Source organism: Lagopus muta, chromosome 1 (genome assembly GCF_023343835.1).
Source record: "Lagopus muta isolate bLagMut1 chromosome 1, bLagMut1 primary, whole genome shotgun sequence".
Classification (NCBI taxonomy): domain Eukaryota; kingdom Metazoa; phylum Chordata; class Aves; order Galliformes; family Phasianidae; genus Lagopus; species Lagopus muta.
In genome coordinates this window covers 169,412,915-169,439,908 of record NC_064433.1, presented here as the reverse complement: position 1 = coordinate 169,439,908, position 26,994 = coordinate 169,412,915, and the positions used below count along the sequence as shown (strand labels likewise).

At 40.3% G+C, this 26,994-nt stretch overlaps 2 protein-coding genes across 6 annotated transcripts in view; one reads left to right on the top strand and one right to left on the bottom strand.

Moving 5' to 3' along the window:
• LOC125688048 (complement C4-like) overlaps positions 1-16,538 on the top strand; it is a 52,609-nt gene extending 36,071 nt beyond the window's left edge. For 3 of the 4 annotated variants that reach the window (XM_048933535.1, XM_048933536.1, XM_048933534.1), the window contains 16 exons: positions 35-191; positions 1,914-2,012; positions 2,339-2,507; positions 3,470-3,636; positions 4,069-4,227; positions 4,812-4,871; positions 5,338-5,431; positions 6,192-6,360; positions 8,514-8,601; positions 9,209-9,283; positions 9,917-10,025; positions 10,729-10,818; positions 11,184-11,276; positions 12,008-12,091; positions 14,793-14,925; positions 15,913-16,538. In XM_048933535.1, coding sequence (XP_048789492.1) covers positions 35-191; positions 1,914-2,012; positions 2,339-2,507; positions 3,470-3,636; positions 4,069-4,227; positions 4,812-4,871; positions 5,338-5,431; positions 6,192-6,360; positions 8,514-8,601; positions 9,209-9,283; positions 9,917-10,025; positions 10,729-10,818; positions 11,184-11,276; positions 12,008-12,091; positions 14,793-14,925; positions 15,913-16,051 — 1,885 coding nt within the window. In that variant the 3' untranslated portion in view covers positions 16,052-16,538. The other variant, XM_048933537.1, reaches the window with a different exon arrangement.
• STOML3 (stomatin like 3) lies at positions 16,153-26,961 on the bottom strand. 2 transcript variants are annotated; one of them, XM_048933544.1, is made up of 7 exons: positions 26,635-26,961; positions 23,600-23,703; positions 22,682-22,754; positions 21,383-21,465; positions 19,774-19,977; positions 18,861-18,995; positions 16,153-18,731 (listed from the first exon to the last, which is right to left on the bottom strand). In XM_048933544.1, the coding sequence occupies exons 1-7, from the start codon at positions 26,684-26,686 to the stop codon at positions 18,531-18,533; spliced, it is 852 nt and encodes a 283-aa protein (XP_048789501.1). In that variant the 5' UTR covers positions 26,687-26,961; the 3' UTR covers positions 16,153-18,530. The 2 variants fall into 2 exon arrangements, with proteins under 2 accessions (XP_048789501.1, XP_048789500.1); XM_048933543.1 differs by having other exon boundaries at positions 18,861-18,973; positions 19,782-19,977.
• Between the last annotated feature and the right edge of the window lie 33 nt (positions 26,962-26,994).

Genomic DNA, 26,994 nt, shown 5'->3' with positions numbered 1-26,994 from the left:
TCAACACAAGTTTTAAATATTTTCTTTCGTGCAGGTTAACTGCATTCATTGTTAAAGTACTCACAAGGTGCAAAGAATACATTAGTGTGGAAGACAGTCACATACAGAACTCGATTTTGTACTTGCTTAATCAACAGCAGGCAGATGGTTCATTCCATGACCATCATCCGGTAATGGACAGAAAAATGCAGGTGGGTCATTAGTAATAAGAAGAATTAGTTGTACCTTTAAAGCTGGTAAGGAAAAGGAATAACCCGAATTGCTGAATATCAAGAATTTATTATTCTTTTTTTTATTTTTAAAAGAAATCTGTAATGTAAGAAGTACAAAATCTGTAATGTAAAATGAATCTGCTAATAGATCCATCAAGGAAACACGACCAGCATGTCACCGCTTTTACCTTTTCATCCTATCTTGAGTGATTTTGCAGTTTACCTGTATTTCAAGAGGAATTAGAGAATCAGCTCTGAGATCTTTGTGCTTCGTAAAAATTCCTGCTTTTTATTTTCATAGGTAGATAGAATAATAACTTATATTTTGTAGAATCATAGAGACACAGAACAATTAATGTTGGAAAAGACCACTAATATCATCTAGTCCAACCCTCTGCCTAGCACCATGCCCACCAAAACATGTGTCTCAGTGTGACATCAACATCAAAGAGGTTTTCTGGAAAACCTCCAAGGACAGGGACTCCACCACCACCCTGTGAAGCCTGTTCCAATACTCTACCACTCTTTCTGAGATGAAATTTTTCCTAATATCCAACCTCAAAGGGGTCTCCAGAATTATTCTAGTCTAAATCCACCCAGAATAGGACTCATTAGATCAGGTTGCTTAAGGCCATGTCTTGCTGAGTCCTGAAATCTCCAAAGATGAAGACCCCACAGCCTCTCTGAGTGTGTCAGAATTTAAACATTCCAAGTAAAAATAAAAATTCTAGTATTTAATAAGAATTTTCAAGAGTGTACGTTAGCCTATGCATCTTCTGTAACTACCCAGAAACACAAAATTTTAGTCCCATGCACGTGGGTTATAAAAATGCCTCTTCCAAAATCCATCGAAAATGCAGTTACCTTTGCATGGGCCTTACAAGGGAAAATAACCATTTTGTTAATATTTTTTAAAACACTTGTGTAGCTTTTACCCTCAAAAGCTGTATAGTTACTGTTAAAACCAATCAGCTGAAAAACTGGCCAAAGAGCTTTCAACCTGTGTCTGTGTTGAGATACTTATCTTCTATTTGACATTTACAACTGCTTGCAGTTGTGCAGAGACTTACAATCTCTCTATGCAAACAATCTCTGCTTCTCTAAGCATTTGAGGTTGAGTGAAAGAGAAGGGTCATAATGATCCAGTTGTCAAAGAAGAGCATGAGCAAAAGAATGAGAAGGAAGAACAGGAATGAACACGCACCTCTTCAGGGAGCAAGAAAGCTAGACACTGTGTATAGCTTATCAGGAAGTAAAATGATAAATGAACTGGTAATGCTGTATATATCCCTTATAAGCAAAAAGCTCAGGATTTTAAAGAACTCCCTTAAAGTTCTTTAAAGGACTTAAAGGACTTAAAGAACTAAACAGTAGGTGAGAAAGTGAAACAGTTTTAGGGAACTGAAGACAGGACTGCTCCAATCAAAAACTGGAATTTTTTTAAAAGCGAGTAAGATATTTTTTTTACCAGATAAAGGATGTGGGGTTCCCCGTCTCTTAATGTTGCCAAATTAAAGTTACCATAGCAGAAGATATGCTTTTACTGGACAAGAATTATTGAGTAAAGTTAAAGGGTGAAATTACATGTTTTGTTGTTTAAGGATTTGACAGGGGGGGTCCTTGTCTTCATGGAAAGTTATTTTCTAAGTTTAATCATAAGAAAGTACATGTGGCTTTACATTTTCATGTTTCATCTTCCAGGGTGGCATTGAGTCAGCGGGAGAAGATTTGGCATTGACAGCCTTTGTAACTATAGCATTGCAGCAGACTCTACAGGCTTACAAAGAATCACTCGATGTGGTAGGGTGCCTGACTTTTTATCTTTAAGCTTGAAGGCTATTGCACGGTGGCACGTTCACCCCACTGTCTTAAAGTGCTGTGGATGGGAAGGTAATATTCTGTTTACCAAGTCTGTGATGGATAAGAAAAGTTGCAGTGAGCTAATGTACAGCAAAGTATTTTGAACTGCACACACTCCCTCATTGATGTCTTTAATCACAAAACAGCAGTTATTAAAAACATGTAAAAAATAACTACACAGTAGTATTCTAATTTCTGAGTGCTTACACCAGCAGGAACAGTAGGTGTGGATGATATTTTCAAATGAATCCACCCTGTTTTCACAGGCAGAAGCTGTTAGAAGATCAGTGGTTTACATGAATAATGAACTTCCTGGAAATACTGACTGCTATTCTACAGTTGTTGCTGCTTATGCTTTGACGCTTGTTGAGCCTGATAGTTCTCAGTCCCTGAGTGCAACAGAAAAATTAAGAAGCTGTTCTGTTTTTAATGCAGGTACCAGTAACTATTCTTAAAAATTCAACTTGTAATTAAAGTGCTTTGAGCACTCTGATATGCTAATAAAGCAAATTCAAATAAATGAAGGGCATTTAATTTTTGTAAAAGTGTGAATGTATACGTGCAATGTAATTAATTCAATTACATAATTATATATAAATGCTAAAATTATATGTAATTTGTGTAATTGGAATCAATATAAATTAACAGTTTAGCATTGAGAATGTTGCATTGTGGTCCTGTCTGTTAGTGAAGATGGAACAAAGTCATGGAATATAGAAATCTACATTTTCTTCTTCTCTTGCTGCTTCCAAAGTTTCCACACCCCTAAATTGCATCCAAAAAGAAAAAGGAAAAAAAAAAGTACAAGTTGTTGAAAAATAAGTAATTATTAATGGACAGTGGGAACAAGCAGCTCCATGTGGGAGCAGTACAGAATGGATTGGTGAGTAAAAGGGATGATATCTTTCCCCGCCTGCCCACCTCCAGAGCTTCTCACTAGTACTTTGTTCCAGCTCCATGTGGACATCACCTCTTCCCTTTTGGAGCATGGCTGGGGTCAGTGTTGAGTTGGTGTATGACAATGACCACCTATAAATTTTCTCATAATTTGACAAACAAATCACAGTTTAATAGCTGTAGTTTAAATGTAGAGACATACAGGGATAATTAATACTGTTATCTCCAGGGTACCACCAGACACAATACTACCATTCCATTACATGGACATCACAGTACAACAGGATTATAAGATTATGATGATTGCATAAATCAAAACTAAAAATTGCATGCTTTTCCTTTCTCATCATCTACCTCCACACTGATTTGTTGCTTTCATGACAGCGCCTGTGTTTTGTAGTTCCTTGGTATTATGACATACAATATCTATTGTGTAAAACAGCAGCCATTTCTGGCTAATATTTTTACCAATGACATTCTAGACTGAGTTATTCTTTCAGCAAACCAGCAGCGCTACTGGGGAAATGGCAACAATGCAATCTCAGTGGAAACCACTGCCTATGCTTTGCTTCAAACACTGCTCTTGGAAGATATGGAGTATGCAATGCCTATTGCTACGTGGCTGACAGAAAGAAAGAATTATGGTGGAGGATTCTGCTCTACACAGGTACCAGACCACCAACCAGCATGGCATTTCAAGGGGTAGAAAACTGGTAGTTCCATAAGGGCTTTATCATTCAAGTGTGAAAGCATAGTAATAATTAATCTCAAATCTCTTCAGTTCATGAAGCACCAAAAAATCTGTCCCTTAATAACCTTATGAGCCTTTATGAAGATTTATGGTAGCCAGAGGTTAGGCCTGCAGTGTTTTGGGGATTTTAATGACAAAGGAAGAAGGTGAGAAACAAAATGAACAGTACATGCAGGTGGGAACAGACACAGAAGCTCAAATCAGCATAATAGATAGAACTGAAGAACAGCTTTAGATTACTGATCAACCATATGTACTCTTGAAATAATCCAGCATAATTTGGGGGCATTTTTTTGTTTGTTGTTGTTGTTGTTCTGTTTTGTTTTTTTTCATTTTTGTCTCAACTAGGACACAGTGGTGGCCCTGGAAGCAATGTCAGCATACAGCATAAAGACACTGAATACTATTCCCACCAACCTGACTGTAAGAATAGGAGCTCCTGGAAGGAGAGAGGACTACACTATTACTTTGACTGATACTAACGAAGGGATTCAGAAGAAGCTGGAGGTACACAATTATTCTTTGTTCAGTATTTTTTGCTCAAACAGGAGAAGCATTGGACTGCTTGGGTAGCTTTTCTCACGTTAAGCTATCATTTATTTTTCAGTAACTCAATCTGTAAAAAACAACCAAATAATATTTTTAAAGAAAAAAAAATAAATCAACATGCGCCTAGAAACATAGTTTATAGGTCCTTCCACCCCCCTTCAAAAACATGTGAACATTCTCCATCAGTGGAGAGAAGCCAGGAGAACAATCTAAGTCTTGCTAAGGTACGAGGAAGAAGAGAGCAGGGGAATATTCTGATATTCACTGTGTTGGGACCTGAGGAAATGTCATATCCTGGCTATAGAGGGAATAATGAACTCAGGAAAAATTTGTCTCCTGAGCCACAGAACAGCAGAACAAGGTGCTCCAGCCCAGCACACTGAAAATCCCATTAGATGTGGGGTCTCATAACCCCTTCCTTAACTATAGATTTCCCATATCTTCTGAGGGGAAAGACACAGAAGACTGTTTTGATCACAGGAAAGCAATAGATCAAATGCTGAGCACACACTAAATTTTTACTGTCTTGCTTTTGCTTGCAGTTCGAACTTGGGAGAAAACTTGAAGTGTCTGTACAAGGCAGAGGAAATGGGACTATGAGTGTAAGCCATAAATTGGAAATTCAGATTCCAGGTGGACTTCTTTCATTCCCTTTTTGAACACCAAGGGGCACTATTTCCCATGTCTTCATTCTTTCCATTCCTACCACAGAGTTTCTAAAATTCGTGGCAAACAAACTGCCCTGGTAGGAAATACTGCCTATTTTTAACGTCATGAAATCCATGAAGTGTTAATTAGAACGATCCAAAGAAGTGTTGGGAGTTGGAAAGATCCTTCTGTGATGAGGATGGAGAATTGTGTCAGAGGTCTCAGGGAATTCGAGGTTTGCACGCAGACCTCTCCTGCTTTACCCAGGGCAGTTCTCTATGACGAATTAGTGCCTCTGAGAGACTTGTGTTTCCCTCCACGCTCCAAGTCTCATCAACATTTGCTAAAGCCTTGGAAGAGCAAATCACATGTCATTTAAATGATATTTTTATGAGTTTGATGTCTGTGCTTTTGTCTTAGATATTGAAAATGTACTGGTCACCTGAGCTGAAAAACAATACATGTAATGACCTGATTTTGACAGTGGAAGTGGAAGGAAGGATTAAGTATTCTGGTAAGTGAAAAGTGGTTGAAACTCAAAGGTAACATGTTTGGATAATAATTAGTCAATGACTTTCTAGCTTTGGAGAATGGGAATAAATGAGTGAAGTAAGGAAAGAGAGAGGTCTCTGAAACCTGCATAGCTACAGTTGCGTTCAGTTTATTAATATTGTGAATAATTTAATAACTCACACAATAACTGTGGGTGCAGAGAGTACCTAACAGGTACATTGCTACTATTGTTAACTCTTCTATGTTACCTGGAAGAGAGGGAGATTAACTCCTGTCATTTTGTTCTTGGCTCCCATGCAGGGAGCTCAATTATTCCACTAATAAGAGACCTATCTAGCAGCCATAGAGTACACTTTGGGGCAGACTTGCTTTAGGTATTTTCATATAGTCAAGACTATGTTTTCATTTCTCTGAAGCATAGATTCTCTGCCTATGTCTGCATTTGTCTGCTTTTTTTTTTTTTTTCCTGTTTGAATAGGTAACTTTTTTAGGCAAGGGTTGTAATTTATATGTGAATAGATGAGACAAACCCAATTCTTAGCTAGATCTGCTGACTCTTACTAAAATTGTTGCTCAAATTTTAACTCTAAATTGATTAGAAAAACTGAGATGGTGTAACACAAACTTTAATAAAATCCCATAGAGGTAGCGTGACTGTCCATTTTATCTATCATTATATAAGCAAATAAATAAATAAATAAATGAAATTACAAGAACTTCAGTCAAATTTTTGCATGGCTGATTGTGCCTATCACCTACAGACACTGTGTACTCTGAGGAAAATTATGATGATGAAGATTATCTTGCTTCAGACTCCAGTGATTCTGAGACCCTATCTAGAATAGACTGGTTTGATATCCGCAGCAGAAGGAAAAGGGATGTGATCTCACCCAGTAAAACAGAATCTCTGCAGTACAAAATCTGTGTCAGGTAGGTCTGGAGATCAGCCTCTCATTAGGAAATATCTTCATTTTTGTTTGCAGTTCTTCTTGGTCACCTTTTTCATATCCATGAATTCAGCATCCAAGCTGGTAACCTTCTGTAGTTGCACATAAATGGAGAGAATCTGCATCCTTATATCCACAGCAGAAAAGTCAGTTTCCAAGCAAAGTACATTTAGATGGTTTACACAGACTTCAAACACCCATTTCAGGATCTGCCCCAACAAATTCACTGGCGATATTTGGCTCTCTGGGGATACTCAGAGTATCCTGGCTGTCTAATCATTTGAAAGATGTCTTTTATGTATGAGCCAGGCTTTTTTCAGTGGTTGTCCAGGGACAGGACAAGAGGCAGTGGGAGCATAATATCTAAACATCAGGAGGCATTTCTTCACTGTGTGGGTGATGTAGAACTCCACTAGGCTTCCCAGAGATGTTGTGTAGTCTGCTTTCTTGGAGATCTTCCTAAGTCATATTGTTATGGTTCTGGGCAACCCGCAATAGGTGTCCCCGTTTGAGCAAGGAGGTTGGATTAGATTACCTCTTCCAACTTCAACCATCCTGTGATTCTGTGGTTAATAAAGTAAATACAATAACACATCTACAGTGTTTCATTGTTTTTTGGAGAGATTATTACTTCCTTCATGGATGCAACTCTGGCCTCTGTAGAAAAGAAAATGTGTCTTCTACTATGTAGGGGAGGAAAGAGAGGAGAAATGATATCCTAAAGCTGTGGCCAACATCAAGAAGTAGACAAGGGAGAAAGAAATTCCCTGGTGCAGAACAAAACTGCTTTTGCTCCCTCTCACAGCTTGGCAACTATTGCAGAAGCATGAGATGGTAGGTGGCAAAGGGAAATGGTTTTAAGTTGAAGGAAGAAAGATTTAGGGAGAAATTCTTTACAGAGAGTGGTGAGGTGCTGGAACAGCTGCCCGGAGAGGTTGTGGATGCCCCATCCCTGGAGGTGTTCGAGGCCAGGTTGGATGGGGCCCTGGGCAGCCTGGTCTGATATTAAATGGGGAGGTTGGTGGCCCTGCATGTGGTGGGTGGTTGGAGATTCATGATCCTTGGGGCCCCTTCCAGCTCAGGCTGTTCTGTGATTCTGTGTTTCTGTGTGTCATGAGTTCCCCTTCTGGAGATGAGCAAGTGACAGAAGGAGGTTTTTCTTCCCAGTTTTCCACTGACTTCTGGCAGAGCCTTAGAAGCAATACTTTTTATCCTTCTTCCAAGAGAGGGACAGGAACTTCCTCAGACAGGGGAGGACTGGAGTTACTCTAATTCCCAATTTTTACTCTCCCTAGTTAACCATAAATTCAGTTAATTGTCAGCTGACTGAAACACTATTTTCCCCATTAATTGCTATGATACATCTGTCAACAATCAGATCCACTGTTGAGCAGGATGTTGCAGAGTGTTAGGGTGAGGTTTAAAAGAAAATGTGTAGTTTCATTTGTTTTAGGTAAGACACAGAAGAAAAAGTCAAGGCACCTTTTACATTACTACAGAGCCTTTCTGGACTGTGCTACAGGGTAATGGAAGGTGCTGAAGTAGAAGTTTCTGAAGGATATGTTGAATATTTTCAACAAAGCATCCTGTGTGAGTGCAGAACAACTTCATCCAGCAATCACACAACTATCTGATTTTTCAGAAGGGGAAAAAGGAATAGAAGCTCAATATATATATGCCTAGCAGGCACTTAAGGAAATGAGAATGTTGACCCTGAGAAGTAAAGATAGCATAAATTTTACTTTGTTCACGAGGACTTTGGACAAGCTAGTTTCTTAGATTCTCCTTGTAGATAATAAAGGATGTTTACAAGTGCTTCTTACCTTCCATGTCTTTTCTATATTCTGCTATGATTTTATGGTAGAGAGAATGAAAGCCTAGATGACAAGGTGAGATGAAGCACCTGTGTTTTGGATGACCATTTGATTATTATATAACTAATTTTACTTTGTGACATTTAATGTGGTATGCAGCTAATTGGCAAATTAGAATCCATATAAGAAAGCTAAATGGAGCAGAATGTTGGGTTGGGTTTTTGTTTGAGCAAGAAGAGCTAACCTTTCCAAACAAAGCTTGGAGAACAAGCTGAACAAATCTCAGTGCAGATGTTCACTGATGACAGACTCCCTTATAAAGGTCCACAGGTTCCTATTCACCAAAGATGTCTCTGGTTGATCTTTCTCTGCTGAGTGGCTTGGAGCCTGATACTAATGATCTTGAACAGGTGAGAAACACTTTTTATGGCATTATTCAGTAAACTTTTCTATGCAAATTTTATCTTTGTATATCTTTCCTAGGTATATAGAATAATGAAAGTAAAACAGACTTTGGATAGGCATATTTTCATTATCTTGCTTTGAAAAAATTATTCACTGAATATATGCAAGAAATGAAAAGCTGCTGTTGAATCGAGTGCAGCCTTTAATTCCTTGTAGTAGAAATTAGCACAAGGCTTTTTATAGCACTCATACTTCTCCTGTCTTTACACATCATCATGTCCCTGCTGGCGCTGCTTTTTTTGTGACAAAGCAGAATGGTGTGTCCTTTGATTACAAGGGAGAAGGCAAAAGCATTTGTGGGTGTTGCCCACAGGGCACAGTGGCAGGGACATGCAGCACAGCACTCTGTGAAGGTAGGAATTTTTGTTCTAGAGCCTCCTGGTCTAGTGATTTGCCCAGGTTTGTGCTCACAGGCAATGTTTGCATTAGGGAGGAAGAAAGAAAGCAGGATAATATAAATGTCTGAACAAAGCAAGCCAGGATATAGAAGATGATAGCAATGCTGTTACTGTCCTACATTGTTGTTTTGATTTTATTGTTGTCTTTCTGTAGCTGGTAACATCTTCAGATCAATATATTCAGCACTTTGAGTACAAGGAAGGAAAGGTTTTGCTCTACTTTGGGGAGGTAAGCAAGCCCAGTGGTTTTATGTTCTACTGTTTCAGTTAATACACAGACTCTTCCTTTTAAACCTACCACTGTCTTTCACACTCCATTACCTTCTGTGATTTTTGTCATTTATTAGTACTGAAAGTTTAGTTCAAAGAGGGCAGGGGAGGTAAAGGTGGGAGACATGCACATTCATCCTCAGCTCTTCTGTGTTGTAGATGTAGTCTGTGCCTCACTCAGCACGTGAAGTTCAATATTTCTAGATCGAGATCAATACAGTAATAAACAAGTGTAATCATCAAATCCTCTAATTTCTGTGTTGGGCACTATAGTAGATGAAGGATATAAAGCTGCTAGAGAGTGTCCAGTGCAGGACTATGATGATGATGAAGAGTCCGAAGGGCAAGATGAATGAGGAGCAGTTGTATAAAAGGTTTCTTTTAATTGAATTAGAACTATCAGAATTAACTCATCCATGCCATCCATGCACAATAGCTGGGCTGGTACAGGCACAAATGAATGAGGAACTGATTAGTCTACACATCACAACTGTTGTTCATTCATGATCTTTGAGGTCTCTTCCAACCCGGGTCATTCTGTGATTCTGATTCTGTGATTGATTCTGTGATTCTGTGTTCCTTTCTTGTGCAGCTCACAAGTGGACCAGAGCCAGACTGTATAGTATTTGGGGCAAAGCAACTTAATCCAATGGGCTTGGTTCAGCCAGCAAATGCCATCCTGTATGATTTTTACAGCCCAGGTAAGGGCATATAAAAGTGATATGTAACTGATCAGAAAGTGACCTGTAATAGTAACTCTAGTTTATTAAAAGGTGTTTTTAATGTAGGGTCTGAAATCACATGAATTTGTTGAGCATTAAAAAAAAAAAAAAAAAAGAAAAAGTCTGCAATTATTTGTATCCCAATTTAAGATCCCCATTTAACAGATATGATAACGGTATTTGAAAATTAGGTCAGACCTCTATTTTGCTTGAAGCAGAGATATCCCTGACAGTTTACAGTACCTAGAGCTTCATCCATGCTGACTTTTCTATTTATTGGCTAAGCATACATTAACCACTGGTGATCCTGTCTCCTCCCTCTGAAACAAGTTGTGGTAATTGTTGCCCTATTGCTAAAATATGAAATTAAGATGCATGGTTTTCAGCCAGAACAAAAAAAAAGGGGGGAAGAATACAACTCAAAGCTTCAATAGCAGCCACAGCAACAAAAAAAGCAAAACCACAGAAGCAACAACCCAGGCTGTAGTCCAGCTAAAAGTCAAGTACCTGTACTGCATGTAGGTGCTGAGGCTACAGGTCTTTATGGATTTCATATGCTCATATGCCCCTCATATGCTGATTTGTCTGGACCAGAGAAAAACTGGGAAACAAGTGTAGTTCAAGCATTTAGGCTCTTCCATCTGAGCACTGTAAGCCAGATCACTTTGCTTCATTTCCACAGACAGAAAGTGCAGTGTCTTCTACAGCGCCCCCCAGCACAGCGCCATGCTTGCCAAGGTGTGCCACGCCGAAGTTTGCCAGTGTGCAGAAGGTAAAAGAAATCTAAATATACCAGATGAAAAGAACCATTCATGGGAGAATTCTTTTACCCAGAAAAGACCTATGCATTTATATTATGCATTTACCCTAATGCATAAATTAGAATACAAAATATCCACACATGTATTACCAAAAACTTTGTTTTGAAGATATCCAGGATTATCTTGATAGTTGCATATGATATCTATTAACATATGCATATGTATGTAAAAAAGAAAATCACCACGCTTCTAATAAAGCTGTTCAGCTGTTTTGTTTTTTTTTGATAATGTTGAGTGGATGATTAATTTTATACTATGTCTATTTAAGTATCCACAATTACAGAGACAGATGCATCATTTCTTTTCTTCATTCTAGGTCCTTGCCCAAGACAAAAATCAACTTTCAGTAAAAACGTGAAAGAAAACACACGTTTTAACTTTGTGTGCTACCAGCCTATTGCAGATTATGGTGAGGCATGAAAGACAATTGTCAATGTATTGTAAAAGCAGTTATTTTCAAAAAATAAGGCTAAATTTGGAGTCTTATATGCCTAGACCGCTCCTGAAATGAGAAGAGTTCCTTTATGTGGCCAGGAGGCTAAGAAGATGAAATGCTAAAGCTGTCCTCTGAGGTTAAGGGGAAAAATAAAGACCTCTGAAAGCTGTAGTCAGATGTTGAGGAAGGAAGAATGTATAACCTTGTATTGCAGGGTTTAGAAAAGACCACTGACCCCATGATCCGTAATTTTAGAGGATTTATGAGATAAAGTGCAGTTTTCACAGGCAGCATGCAAAAGCTTAGCATTTCCCTTCTGCAGTGCTAGGAGAATAGTTTCCCTTTGGTTAATTTGCCTGTCTGACCTCTACTATGGATGGAAAATGGGGAGATCTACTGGAGGAAAACTGATTTAGTATCTTTGGTGAAGAAAAAGCAAGAACTCAATCATACTTAGTAGTTTATTCCAGAACATACATAGCCAAAGAAAATACAATTTTAGAGGTTATTGATTAGTACCAGACTTGCTAAAAATATATTAAGTGTGCAGGATAACTGTCCTGTTGTCTTTTATATTACCATAAATTTTGAAAAGATAGCATACTGGCCTCTGCACTGACATGGGATAAAAGCATAGCTGTTTTCAATTTCTGGATGTAACTTCATGTTTCCATGTACCCTCACACAAGTGTTGTCCGTTGTAGTCTATGAAGTGGAGCTCCTCAACAGTACAAAGAAGAATGTTTTTGATTACTATGAGGTCAGAATTCAGAGAATCCTTAAATTCAGTAAGTATCAAAATGTTTAGTTCCTTTTTTCCCACCTGAAGGAAAAATTTTTGATTAAACACTAGCCAGCATGAGCCATTCAGATGCCTTGTCTTGCTGTCAGCATAGTCAGATACGTTAGGCCTGAAAGAAGACTGATTTATTGATTTGGTGCAGCTACATCACTCTTAGGTTCAGCTCAGCTGTAGGTTGCTTTGGTTCACACTACATCCCAGAGCACATACCTCCAATCCTCTCAGATGAAACTAATACAGAAGACACATTACAGCTGCATTTAATCCATGGCTCCAAACTGGGGCTAGTCTAAAGCAAATCCTCCAAAACATGTACTGTGCATATATTAGGTCCTCTGTATATCATTTTAATAATTATAATAACAAGAAGCCTTTTTTTTTTTTCCTTTTGTTGCAATGCAAAGATTTGCAGAGCTCTCAGACAGTGTCCTTTTGCAGGCCTGCCATTCCAGCTGTGCCCACATGAATTTTACTCTATCAGCAGCATCACTGAACACTGAAATTATTCAAAGGAATTTCTGGAAAGGCTGTCAGATGACAACTCAGACTTCAGCCACCAAGCTATCATGTGGTTTTCAGTTTTGAGTTTGGCAGCCAGAGATTGCCTTTAAAGAAAAACTGTAAAGGTTTCAAAACTTCCCTTACTTAAGCAGAATAATTATCTCATTCTCTTGATCTTTGCCTAGAGGGCAAGTGAGGGCAGCCAGTACTTCAGGGCACACAACCTGTGATCTGTGTCAAATGTCCACTTAGAAGATCAGGTCCCTACTGGATGCATCCAGAGATGGCCAGTGATAATCAGGACTTTCCATATGCAGGGAAATCATAATACACTTCATGATCAAAACACTGCCTCTGGAAGATTACAACACCACAATGGAAAGTTTCTTTAATGCCTCCAGAAAACCTACAGGATCCGAAGAACTTAGAGCCATGGGCCTCACTGCATTTGTTCTTGCAGCTCATAGGCAAGCCCTGGGAAGATTTTGCTTCTTGGTTTTTGAAAGAGATAGGTATCTTTTGAACCTAAAGTTGAACAGAAGAGGTGACTTCTCTCATTCCCACCTCCTTTAAAATACTCCTTTGTTTGTACTGTATGAAGTAGGTTACAAGCATCAGACTGTTTCAGTGGGGTTGGTAAAGTCTGGAAAGGGGAGCTAAGCCATGATGATGAAGAAAAAGCAAGGTGCAGTACCTTCCCAAATCATTTATATATAGAGAGATGCATTTTTATATATTAAAATCATCTATATTATCATCTATATATATATATGTATTTGGAGATTGAAAATTGCATAATTATATAACAACTGTTACATTAATGGCTGATGATCCCTAGAGTATGAAATCTGCCAGGACATTTGTGAAGCATTTGAAGTGAGAAGCACCATGGTAATTTAAACATAATGAACCTGAGGCAAAATTTTGTAATTTTCTCAAATAATTCTGATTCATCTTAACACTCCTTTGCTTCTTACAACAAAGTGAAAATTGGATATAGCTCAGGAACAGCAGAAAGTCTTGGATTTCATGAGAAAATCTACAGTGCTGCATGCTTCTTTGGAAATGCACAAATGTGAAACTATATGCAGAACTGAAGACCAACTTTTATCTGGTCTGTACCTACCATACATAAAATTAATTCAGGCTTCAGCTAGGAAATTGATATGGTTCTTAGTGCTACATTTCACAGTTTAGCACTGTCTCAAATGCCCTGAAATCTTATTAGTGTTAAAATAGTCTAAATCAGATTTTTATTCTGCTCTTAGGATTTCATTGTGAATATTGAACTTTTCATAATTGTAATACAATACTTCAGGCAGCAGAGGCTGCACAAGTTTTTGTTTGCTGTTAGGAAGTCTGTGGTGTCTTACCTGCAGTCTAATCTGGTTTGATGTTGATTTGGTCACCTCAGTTGTGCACAACAGTTTGCACTATTGTTAGAAAGAATATAAGAGAATAACATACTGATACACTCTGCAGATTTTTTTTTTCCAAGTGGACTTTGTGAACTGGTCTTCTAGCCAAAAAACTCAGTATACTCGTATCCTGTGTTAACTTGCTAAATAAGTCTCTTTCCAGATCTCATGCCATTTCAGTAATGGGCACTGCAGCTTTTAAATGAATAAGCTTCTGAGCCAGAATTAGACCATAATCTTCTAAGTTACTTTGATGTGGAGATTACAAAGTACATTTCCTACAAAGCAAGTTCAAAAGCAATAGTGTAATGGGTAAATCAGTGACATTCAAGTCAATCATACTAAGGAGTTTTTAATACCGCCTGCTGCACTGTTGAGCCTCAATATATCTGAATTTTGTTTGCCAGTTTTTAAGATCACTATGTTTCTGAACAATCTGAAATGTAAGATAATGTTTTCTTTCTCCTTTGTCTTTTCTTTCAGTCTCTAAGATTGAAAGGAACCCCATAAAGCCTGAAAGATATCTAGAGCAAAAGATGCTCCTTCCATAGCTGTTAAAGAGGCTAAGACCACCATAAAAGGAAAAAGTGACTTACATTTAGCCAAGAAATGTTAAGGAAAATATGCCCTACCACAGCGTTTACTCCCAAATGAAATATTAGCTTGACTTTGCAGTATTATAAAAGATTGGAAAGATTTGCATCTCATAGGCTATTGTTTTGCTCTTCATCAGGAAAGTTTATGGGTTTTTCTCTTCTCATACCACAGCTGCTGATGAAAGCATCCAAGTAGGAGCCCATCGACATTTCCTAAAGCGCTCCTCTTGCACACTAAACATGGTAGCTGGGAAACGGTACCTTCTCATGGGGAAAGATGGGCAAACTGTCGATTGCAACAACAAGTAAGTGCAATAGGTTCTGAGCCACAGAGGCTGCTAGCACGGAATCCATGAATCCAGCTGGTACTCAAACTGCTGGAATGCTTCCAGAAGGCAAAGGGAGGGCCAGATTTCTATAGGATTCTGATTCTGCTTTAATAAAATGCAGAGTATCAGCCTAAAGTCAAAAGGGCAGCTGTGGGTAACAGCTGAGCCACTCAAATCTATCTGTGTACAGCCTGGTTCCCACATTTCTAAGAATCAAAATTTGGCCCTTCTCCAATGGGTTAAAAACTCACAGCTGAAAGGGAGAATGGGAAATGGTGCATCATTCCTTATGCTGCAAATGTCTTACACAGTTTGTGCATTTGCCAAAGAAATGGGTGGGACTATATCAAAGAGCAGCGCTCAAAGTTTCTGTTATATCATGTGTGGACATAGCTCATTATTCTCACTTCTCGTTGTTATATTTGAATATAAAAAGGAGAATTTATTTGAGGAGGAATTTAGTCTGTTCTTAATAAGTATTCAGTGAGGAAGGCATCTTAAATATTTAATTCCTCAGGACAGAATTGGAGAAAGGTATTGCCTTTGAAAGCTTCCAGGATGGAGACTATCTCAGTGAAATTGTAAGCACCACTTCCTGCAATCCTAAAACAACCCCTCACCATATCTACTGACACCAGTGTGAATGCTAAACTTAGAGAGACTAATAAAGACCATATTTGTGGTGCTATTCCACAGAAATAGAATAGAAACTCAGCCCAAGCTTACTGGTGTCTCTCAAAACACAAGTATATCCGCATTTGTCCCAGCTTGACAGTGATTATCTTGCTAAACTCAAGTCAAAGCTCAGTTAGCCTCCTGGTGGAATGAGGTTTCAGACAAGCTTTATGACTAGTGTGACTCCTCCTGATCGCAGAGGTGCCTTGATGGAAGAGGGCAGCCTCACATGGTTTTTGCTTTCCTGTTTCTCTCTGTAAACACTGATGACTCACTTCCTTTACTCAGGATGCAGTACTTCCTTGACTCGCAAGCCTGGGTGGAGAAAATTCCAGAAGACAGGGAGTGTCACACCACCCGTAACCGGCAAGCCTGTGCTCACCTGCAGAGCTTCCTGAGCAAGTCTGACAACATCTGCCTCTTCTGAAAGGTTGCTTTGCTCCTCGCATCCCACCTGTGTTACTGCAGCTCAGCTCGTTCCTGATTTTTTCTTGTAAATCCTATACATCAGAGATGCACCGAGACACCACAGAGCTGCTTCCATGGCTGTTTTTCTTTTAGCGGTGTACTTGCTGAATGGGATATCTTCTTGTAGATCTATATACGGGGACAATGTGATAAAAATTGCAGCTATTCTACTGCTTACTGAGTTTACTGCACTCTATGCTGGTGAAAAGGGAGCAGAAATTTCTGCTACCTGACCCATTACTCAGTGATATAATTATACTGGAGGGGATCAAATGAAAAATGATTTTTTTAATAGAACGTTTTTCTTGCAGAGCTGATTGATTCCCTCAGTCGTTGTCAATGAACATTGAAGAGACCAAGAAATTCACATGGGTCAGAAAGAAGGCTTGATATTTATGGGCTTACCAAGTACAGCTTGCTGCTGAAATAAAAGATATTAGCACTCATGCTTCAGCACATTATTTCTGTAAGAGCTCATACGGGGAAACAAATGAACCCAACTTGTACTCACAGTAGGATTCCCATACACAGCTTTTAAACTGGAACTGGCTCAGCATCAGGGATGAACAACTGGTCTGAATATACCTGACCACAGAATCCTGCATGGGCTGTCAGTTAGTGCAGGTTGCTCACTGAGGGCATAGAGCTGTTTTCCAACTATACTCTGTAGTCACATATCTTTCAAGCTTTTCCTTCCCATAGTTTAATTAATTTGCACTACTCTAAAGAAGAGTTGCAGTCCATGGCTGCATTTCTCTCAAACATTGCTGCTCCTGCAGCTAGGCAAACAGCTCTGCAGTGGAGTTGCAACATTTGTCAGGCAAAGGCAGGAGGTTTCTCCTGTTGTAATTGTAAATGCTTCTACAAATGACAAACTAAGTTGACAGTGAAAAATAACCTCCAAATTCAAAACATCCCTTTTCTTAAAATAGGAGGATCTGCAGCAAACGTTAATAAGGATGACTTTTGAATGTAGGTTTTACACCTTTGATTTGCCAACAAAATGCTCTTTGGCAGTCATCTCTGAAGCAAAGAGGTGCAGTGAAAAGCTATATTTGCTGAGCAGGTCACCATCCTCAGATGCTCATACCACTGCCTGTGTGCCAGAAGTTATTGAGTACAAAATTTTGCTACCTGGACTGCTTTGAGTTATTCTGCAGCCAAAACAAGATGGGCCTGTATCAACAATATAGTTAGTAGGCCCGTGCTGATCTCATGACATAGTAGTGTCATGAGCTAAATGACCTTACTATACAGAAAAGGCAGCAATGAGCCTTGTGTGTTTTCAGATTCTACACAGCAGAAGCATCCACCAGAGCATCTACACTGCAAGGGCCTCCAGATTCATATATAGCTAGCCTGTTGTGTGCCAGCCATGTGAATAGCTCAGCTGTTTTTGAAGGCCATAAACTCAGCATTAATGCTGGCTAAACTCAGGAGTGCCCCCCCAGTCAGCTGCAGGGCACTGCATGGATGGAAGGTGGGGAAGGCTCTTCCTACAGAAAGCTGTACCACCACTTCATGACATCTGCAAGGTGGGATAATAAACCTCTTGGGGATGAAAATGAGACACTTCAATTAACATAGAACAATTTGTTTTGCAGAGGCTTGCGTCAGCTATCAAATATAAGAAATGTGACTGTAATACATGGACATATATTCTCGTCCCTTTATTACAGAGCTTATAGAAATATCAGTGATATGGCAAAATTCAGATGAGGTCAGTAAAGCTACTGCTAATTTTCATTTATCTAAGGTCAGAGATATTCAGTGCTGGGCTAGATGAGGCCCTGGGCAACCTGGTCTAGCACTTGATCTAGTGGTTGGCAATCCTGCACGTGGCAGGGGGATTGGAACTAGATGATCTTTGAGGTCTCTTCCAATCCTAAGCCATTCTGTGATTCTGTGATAAAGAATAAGGGGTTCCACTGACATATCAATTATCCAATAATTCTGTTGATAGTTAAGAAGTAATACTAAGCATGGTCATGGCCAAATCCTTTCTTGTGCTCTTTGGGACTTGAATTATGCACCAGCATCTGACCCTTCTGCTGCATGGAGTAGATTTGTAAGCTCATCAGGAGCTCACAGGTTCTTGCTTAGCAGACAAATCACCAAATAATTGCTACACTCAAGCATATGCAGTATGCAGTGAAAGCATCAATAAATTTTCTTATTAGGTCTAACATGTATTTTACATAATTTCCTCCTTTTTATCTCAAGATGAGTCTAAGATAAAACTGCTCAGTGCCTTGCAGCTTTCTTTGCTCAAATGCAGTCTCCCCTTGGGAGAGCTATGTGTGGTTATTAAAAACTATTTTTTATTTTTATTTTACTCTACTTTGATAATCTGGAACCCTTTGCTTCCTGGGAAACCCTTTAAATCTAAAACCTTTTAAATTAAAACCCCAATCCAAGCAGCTAGTGTAGATCAATCTCTATCCCCCTCTATTTTTCCACCCAAAACCATCAAGCAAATTAATTGGCAGAGGGAAGACAATAGTGGAATTATTCTCTGCTGCCACAGTTGTCAACGTTCGCAGGTAGCGCAGCTGAAGACCTGCTGGAGACTCGGCCAGCACCATGGAGGCCTGCTTGAGGGCTTTAGAAGCATTCATCTCTCCCTCTGCTGCCACAACCTGTGATGTAAAAGAAATAGAAATGGCATTGCAACACCATCACCTTTGCAATGAGGAGGAAACAGAAGAACTTGGGAGCCCAAAGATACGGGACATTGCAGACATTGTAAGTATAGCCATGGGTCTCACCTTAGCTCTTGCTTGTCGTGTAGTCTCTGCTTCGGCTGCCATCACCCTCTGCATGGCCACAGGAATCCTGACATCTTTAATCTCCACACGAGCCAGTTTGATTCCCCACTGCTCTGTGGCATTGTCAAGGATGGCCTTGGAGACAAACACAGTACCCAGCAAAAGAGCACAGGGGGAGCAGGAAGAACCCTGTGGGATTTACTGTGCCATGTCAACAGAAGGAAAGGCAGACTACAGGAAGATGGAACCTGCCAAGGTGCTGGCACACACTGTGGTGTGAGCACAGCAGGTACAGGTACCCCAGCCTTATGAAACTTTTGCTGATTTCTGATGTGAGATACTGGTCAATACTTGAAGTTTTTCCCTGTGTAAGACTTTCGTAGGGGATCACTGCTGCCCTTCCCAAAGCTACCCTCTTTTTAGCTAGGCACTTTTCTTATTTACAAACTAATACTTCAAGAGTCTTCAAGAATAGTATTATGTTGTCAATGTACAAGCACATTATTGGCAAATGATACATCACAGTCCTGCAGCACTCAGGATCTGTGTTGGCCATCATGACAGAAGGTACAAGAACTCCATGGAAGGTCCGCTTAGGGTGGAGTTTCCCACAGAAAGCAATCTTCTTTCCTATTGCTTGCAGCCAACTTTGGGCAAAGACTGCATATGCTGATTTATTCAACTCATCAGACAATTTCAGCATCTTCATTGCTATTTGATAGGAAATAACTCTTCTAGAACAATCTTGGGAAATACCTTTCCAGTAATTCTTTCTTACTTCGAGCAATGAGAAGTAAAACTGAAAGGACTATATAGGATTTTTTTCTTCTGTTAAAGAAAATGAATGAGATCATTTCTGATTCACTGCTGCCCAGAACTAACTTCTATGCTTGACAGTAAACCCAAGATGTACCTGGATACTGTGTGCAATCTCTTCTCGACCAGCCAGGAGCTGAGCCAAGGTCTGTGTACCCAGCACATTTCTCAGGGTTGTCTGTGCCAATAGGAAGGTGGCTGAATGTACATTATTGACATTGGCAACGGCACAGACTGCACTGTGGATCCTGTAGTACACCACCCCGTCCACCTGAATAGTAACAGCATCTTTTGTCAGAATCTGTGTTGGAGAAACATACAGAATTAGAGAAGTATTCAAAAAGGCACAGATTGACAATGAAGGGGAGTCATAATCTTTCTTTTTCCTTTAGTGAAGAATAGATCCTGAAAATTCATGGAAACTAAGAATTCCTTCTGGTTTCTTTGGCATTCCCCCCAAAGAGATGACTTCAAAGAAGTCATCCTGCATCACCAACTGTTCTACACAGTTTTTAAACAACTGTTTCAATAGTAAGTAAATCTCATCACCTGCATGAATTTCATCTGCAATGATAAATTATAGTTATCCTGTTCCTTCCTTGTAGAAAGGGCCAGAACTGATTTCACACATTGCATGGTTTGTTAAAGCAGTGCTACTTTCTTTACACAATGTAATTATGAGAATCACCAAAAATTAAAGCAAAAGAGAAAAGCAAAGTGCAAAAATAGTGAGAAGAAATTCTGAAAGATATTTCAGTATTCCTAAAGGAACTGTGTCATATTCTGCCAGTGCAAGAAGATGTAAGTGCCTGCACTTCAGCTTGGAGAAGAGAAGGCTGCGGGATGACCTCATTGCAGCTTTTCAGTCCCTAAAGGGAGCCTATAAACAGAAGGGGAGTCAACTCTTTGAAAGGGTAGATAACAGCAGGGCAAGGAAAATGGTTTTAAGTTGAAAGAGGGAAGATTTACATTGGATATCAGGGGGAAGTACTTTACCAGGTGAGTGGTAAGGTACTGGAACAGGCTGAGAGAGGTTGTGGATGCCCCATCCCTGGAGGTGTTCAAGGCCAGGTTGGATGGGGCACTGGGCAGCCTGGTCTAGTATTAAATGTGGATTTTGGTGGCCCTGCCTGCAGCAGGGGCTTGAAGCTTGATGATCCTTAAGGTCCCTTCCAACCTTGGCCATTCTATGGCTCTATGATTCTGCACCTCAGCAGGCAGCTGGTCACAGCAGAGCACTAATGACTCCCATGACTGCTCCCCTTTTCAGTGTCTCTTGCCTGCAGTTAAGTGCTCCATGGAAGCTCTGCCAACATTTGCAGAAGCCTTGCCAAAAGTTGCTAAATCTCATGAAGTACAAGTATGTAACCGCCGTCCTTCCTGCTTTCTGTTTTTGGGGAGCCACCACATGCACACCTGCAGCCTCGCATCTCAGCTGTCTCCTATTCAGAGCCCCAACATCATCTTCTTTATTCTTTAACTAGCACTTCAGCAAGGGGAGTTTGCTTGGCCTGTAATGATGCATCTGCAGGTCTTCATAAGCAGGTGTTTTGTAAGGTCTCTGGAAGTCCAGAGACAAAACAAATAAGCTAAACTCTATAGGGTAGCTCACAGCTGCAAGACTACAAAGCACCCACAACATTTTTGATCTTGCCATGAATCAGCTGTTTTGTTTCTGATCTAGATGGCTGCTGGAAAATAGTTACCTCTTGTGGAGGAATGTTACACGCAACAGTTCTAAGGTCAACCTTGATAAACGTATCTGTACATGGAAGTATGAGAATCAAACCTGAAATAAAGAAATAATTAGGTGAAACACTTGCTTCTGAGAGCTGACTTGAGCCTGGTGCCTGCACAAAGCAAGCAGATGGAAACAAGGTGGGGAAGGAGTCAAGGAGCTGTGCAGCATTTTATTACTACAGCTGTCCTTTTACTGTAGAAGGTAACAGTAGTGAAGCTTTGCATTTTCAAATAATAGAGGGAAATGCAGATATCTGCAAATGATGTGAACTTATTAGACCTTAATGGGTTAGAGCTGTGGTCTGGGAATGGATAGACATCATTCTGGTTTCAAATCTGCCATGAGACTTGTGGCGAAAATTCCATCTATGCTTTTGCTAACTCCATTCTTTCAGCCATAACACTTTTGCAGTATGTGTGCCCATCCAGGAAAGGCACCTTCGTCCAGAGTCTTCCACCACCTTTAGGCCTTCAGGTTAAGAGGAACGCTGTCCTTAGATATGAGCAGTCCTGTGAAGCAGTCCCCACTCTCCCATCATGAGAGCAGGAGCCTTGACACAATTCTTCTAAACTCTGCACCATATTTGGCTGCCCAGAGCCATGCAGAGAAAATCTGTGCCTGCCCAATGGCTGGCAAGATGAAAGACACCCTCTGAAAACAGGTTTTTTTTCTTATTATTTCGACTTCCAACCTGACCAGTTTTATTGCACAGATGCGGTTGCTGCACCAATGCAAATTGCTGGCATTGCTGGGTTACTTTATTTGCAATTGGCAACCTGATCCCACTCAAATGTAACAAACGCTGGGTAGATAAAGTCTGGAAAGGCCCGTGCACTTATAGTTCTACAGAACTGAAGGCGAATTAAAGTCCTGGCAAGAACTTGTAGTTTTGGAAGTGAAGTACAAGGAGAATCATCACAGTCACTCAAACAAATCTGAGCTGAAGTCTGCATTTTAACCTCCCAGAACTCTCACTAGTGCCTGCAGCGTAAGCTCAACCTTCAGTCATCCAATCTACTGAACAGCAAAGCCACAACAGCTCTTCAACCAGAAGGCCTTCAACTAGAAGCCTTTTGACCTTCTGTGCTGTTCTCTGTGGGATGACATTACCTTCTATTTAGAAAAGCAGAAGTTCTGCAGGCAAAAGACCTGCAGCAGAGAAACTCCTCATTCCACGTATGCTTTAAAGAAGGATTTCATGGGCCTCTGTAATTCTCCTTGGGATTACAGTGCATCCTAATAGAGTAAAACTGCATGCATTCACCTGGTCCCTTGGCTTTCTTAGACAGTATACGTCCCAGACGAAATACAACAGCACGTTCGTATTCTCTGACAACCTAGGAAAACATTTCAAAGTTAGAATTTTACAAGTAATTCTATTCATGCTCTCTGGCATGACTTTTTTTTTTTTTTTTTTTTTTTTTTTTTTTTTTTTTTTTTTTAATCTATAACATCCATATTAAATGTGAAAAATACAATCAATATAGGGTCAACAATGCTGCAAGTTACCAAGCATTTTATGTTTTCTCACATCATTGCTGGAAAAATTCAGACTTTGGCCCTGTGAATAAGTCATAAAACAGATCAAATATGCAAGAAATGCTGCTGATTTAATGAGGCTGACCACAGCTCTTTCAACACCAGTGCTACAAGCAGAGGAGCTGTAGGCAGAGTATACCATCAGAATGTTGACATAACTACTTCAGATAGTAGAGCGATCCATGGTATGGTGCTAAGGGCAATCACTCTGGTGATTCAGCCCTAAAAACTTCTTTAAATTAGTCGTATCGTGCCTATGTCTTGAAGGGACTGTAGGCTTAGGTTGTATTGTCCGTCTGTGTGGGGGCTTACTCCTTTTTCCATCAGTATCTGTTACTTGCTGTTGTTGGCAGCACCAGGTGTGAGCTCTTCAAAAAAGTTTGTAATTTATTCTCCCAGGGTTGTTGTAAAGCAGGAAAGCTTAATTGACTATGGAAGTTGATATGATAAGAAGTCAAATGAGAAGGTTTTGTTGATATAGAAAGTCAGTGGAAATACATGAATCTCTTGGACTCGGAACACATCTGCACTGCAAAGCCTTCTTATTTCCAGAAAGTGAATGGGGAATCTTTGAACAAATAGAAAAGAGTAACAACAGTAATAACGGAGCATTCTTTGGGTGCCCCAGATCCCACTAGCTTACCTTGATACACGCCCAGATGGAAATAGGAAAGGTTATGAGCACCAACAGGAAAGATATGGAAACCAGGATCCATCCACAGACACCAATTCCTTCCCGCCTGTCAGCTGTAAACAGTAAGGAAGAGGAGCAAAATGAATGCAAATCCTGCAACGAATTGTCAGAAGAATGCAGATCTAGCCCACTGCAATCACTATGGAATGCAAAGTCCACAAAGAGTCAGTCCCTCTCTCCTCCCTCTCAGCACAAATACATAACCAACAATCCAGCTATATATATACTTCTCCTGCATGAAAGGTTAAAAGATTTTTGCAGGGGAGAAACAGGAGCAGTGAAAGGAATTGCCAAAACTGGGGACTTGGAGACATAAAAGACCAGGTAGAATGTATGTATGGATATGAATCACTGAGAAAGTATGTTACACCTGGGATAGGAGATCTAGTTTGTACAAAAGCAGATAAGAAAAATGAGGGGAACTCCTCCATCTTTAGATAGAGGTTTTGAGGAATATTAATGGACCAGTCCATCCACTGGAAGACAAGCTTCAGAATTAGTGGTTGTCTAAGTGCACACCCAGGAACTGTGGGTAGCTTTCTAACTGCGCTTAGCTCTTCTCATCACAAAATTTAATTATTTTAGTGCCTGAAGGAAAGGTGGTGGTAAGTTGCTGTTCATGTACTAGAAGTCTGGGAGGCTCTTTGTAGGGGAAAGTGGACCAAGGAGTTGCTGCTTTCTGGCGAGATCAGAAACTGGAGCTGCAGGGACACTCGCAGCAGAGGCAGAAGGTGAGAAATGGATGCCATGAAACCTGCCATGAGGGCAGAGCACTGCAATCCTGCTGAATGCAGAAATGTCTTGGACCAAGAGAGCTGCAAAGAAAGCAAAAGATGCAGGGCTTGTCCAAAGGGTTGCCAGCTTTGAGGTCCACATGAGGCTGTTTCCTTTCTGACTTGCGCTGTTCTTAAAAACAAATCCACTCCCATGCTGATGCACATATGCAGTGTATTTTTTTGATGTTACCTCAGTAGTGTAAGGCAACACTAGAAATTTCTCACATTAAATAAACTTAACGTACAGACAGAAACTGATAAATAGGAAGAAAAACTTATATATACTTTGTGAAAAAAACTTGCCACCACATTGAGACAGTGTGAGGTTACCTGATCAGTGACCTGATCAGGTTACCTTGTGCATACCAGGCAACAGACCAGCAGACTGGGAGGACAGGTTTGTTGGAAAACACCCATGATCCTGCAGGAGATACAAAGCCCTCCCGCAGTGCTTTCCTCTTGCAGGAAATTCCTTGCAGAGCTCCTTGCAGGCTGCAATGAGGAGCCCACCTTAACTGCACACTTGGGTGTTACAACTTTGCTCCTTGCAGTTTTCCCTTCTGAGATCCTTGCTGGAGATTTAACTGCTCATACTGAAGTAAGTATGTGTCCAATAGGGCCAAGATTCAGGACATAGACCTGCTGCCCTGGGATCCTGGCATCCCTCCTGACCCTTCCCAACTGATAATAATGTATATTCCCTGGTTGCTTAATGAGGTATTATCAGCCATTCCATAGTCCCTGGTAGGAATGAGGAGTTCCTCTGAGTAAATTACCATGCGGACCCTAAGGTCATGTGCTTGAAAACAGGGCTGTTGAGATTTCACATGAAAAGCTTTAACCTTTTCACAGCCACAGTGCTCTTCACATTACACCAAGAGTGTGTCAGGCTATAGCAGGTACACGAAGTGCCAGCAGTTGTCTGTCTTCTGATTAGTAGAAACTGATCTATGAAAGCTGTGGATTGGGCATCATTCATAATTCTTAATCAAAAGCTTGGAGAAATTTGTTACAAGGGGGTGTTCTGTTCATCAGCAGACAACGTTCTGCCCAGTCCCTATTTCACTTGAATGATTAACATGGAGAAAGGTGCCTGAAAATCTTTTTCTCCAGTGCCAACCTTTGCCATGAAACCCCCCCAAAAGCTGATTTTGGATGGTAGCATCATCTGCCATCACCTACATGAGACTGCTGTGAGGATGGATAGGAATGACACACACCTGATAGGACTGACACAATCCAGAGCGGTGGGACTATCTAGGAACAAATGACTTTGCAGGTCAGTATTCAAACAGCTGAGAAGAGAGAGGTCATAATATCACTCATCATAACTATGGCTAAGAAGCACCCACTCCTCCAAAACTCGACAAATTATGACTGACTCCTCCATGAGACCTGTCCTGGGGATCCTGATGCCAGCTAAAAGTGTTGAGTCCAATGAGAAAAGCAGGATATAAAGATACACCTGTTTACTATACAATAGCAATCCAGTCTCCAAAGACCATCACAAATGTACTCTGATAATTCCAAAATTTCAAACCATTTAACCACACAACTAATGGGAGTTTCTACAAAAACACAATAGTGAAGAATAAATCCAGTAACCCAACATGCCAGTGACTTAGTTTTGCTGCATCTGTATATTGATTACCATAGCCATGACCAGCAGGAACCTCCCTTGCATCTGCAGCCTATAGCAAACTAAAAGGTGCCTGACTTCTGTAACCATTACCTCTTTCATTCCACAAGTACCCAAACCAACCCTGCTGTCCCCACATTTGTCCACTGCACCACCCATTCTTATGCCCACAACGATGGAAACAGAACATGTTGCCCCAAACAACTTTGATTTGGTAACAGTTCCTTTGCTTGACGAGAGCACTAGGTGCTCCTCACACAAGCCCAACCACATTAAGTTCCTTTTTGGGGCTGAAAATCCCTGCTATTCCTCATTTATTCACATTTTTCCCATTCCACCTCATCCCTGGATGTTTTAGTCTCTGGGGTCATTTTCCTGGAAGGTAAGTGCTGAAGCATGGTGGCAGTGCAGTAGGAGGTATTTTGCCTCATCACTTTCAGTGGCAGATAATGGATTTTCATCTCCAGCCCATAAGGGAGATTTACAATGAATGCTTGGTTACAAACGTATTCTTCTTGTTTGGTTTCCATTGAGAAAAATGTAACCACACACAAAAAGATGATGCTTACCAATTAGATGTTCTATGTTGTTTTTCTTGGGTGTCTCTTCTGTGGGATCCATCTCATTCCAGGGAAGTTCTGATCCCCTCACAGACAGGACAGCAGCATACCTCAACACAGCACAGCACCCATGCGATGCACCAAAGAGGGAAGCACAGGGAGAGAAGGAGGAATCCCCACCTGTATCAGAGTCCTCTGGGAGTTAGTTACCCTGGTGAGGAGGACATGTTTACAAAAACAAAGACTTGTGGATCACCGTTGCCTCTGATGTAATTCCGTGCTCTTCTGTGGCACGCTTTTGGCTGGGGAAATACATGGCTCAGCTGATTTTAAACCACGCAGTATCCAAACTAGAAATTATTTCAGTGA

Coding starts and splice junctions, on each gene's coding strand:
- STOML3 (XM_048933544.1), bottom strand. CDS start 26,686: ATGGATCCCACAGAAGAGACACCCAAGAAAAACAACATAGAACATCTA. Junction 21,466..22,681: donor TAAGAAAGCCAAGGGACCAG/GTGAATGCATGC, acceptor TCTTTATTTCAG/GTTTGATTCTCATACTTCCA. Junction 18,996..19,773: donor AGATTGCACACAGTATCCAG/GTACATCTTGGG, acceptor TTTGTCTCCAAG/GCCATCCTTGACAATGCCAC.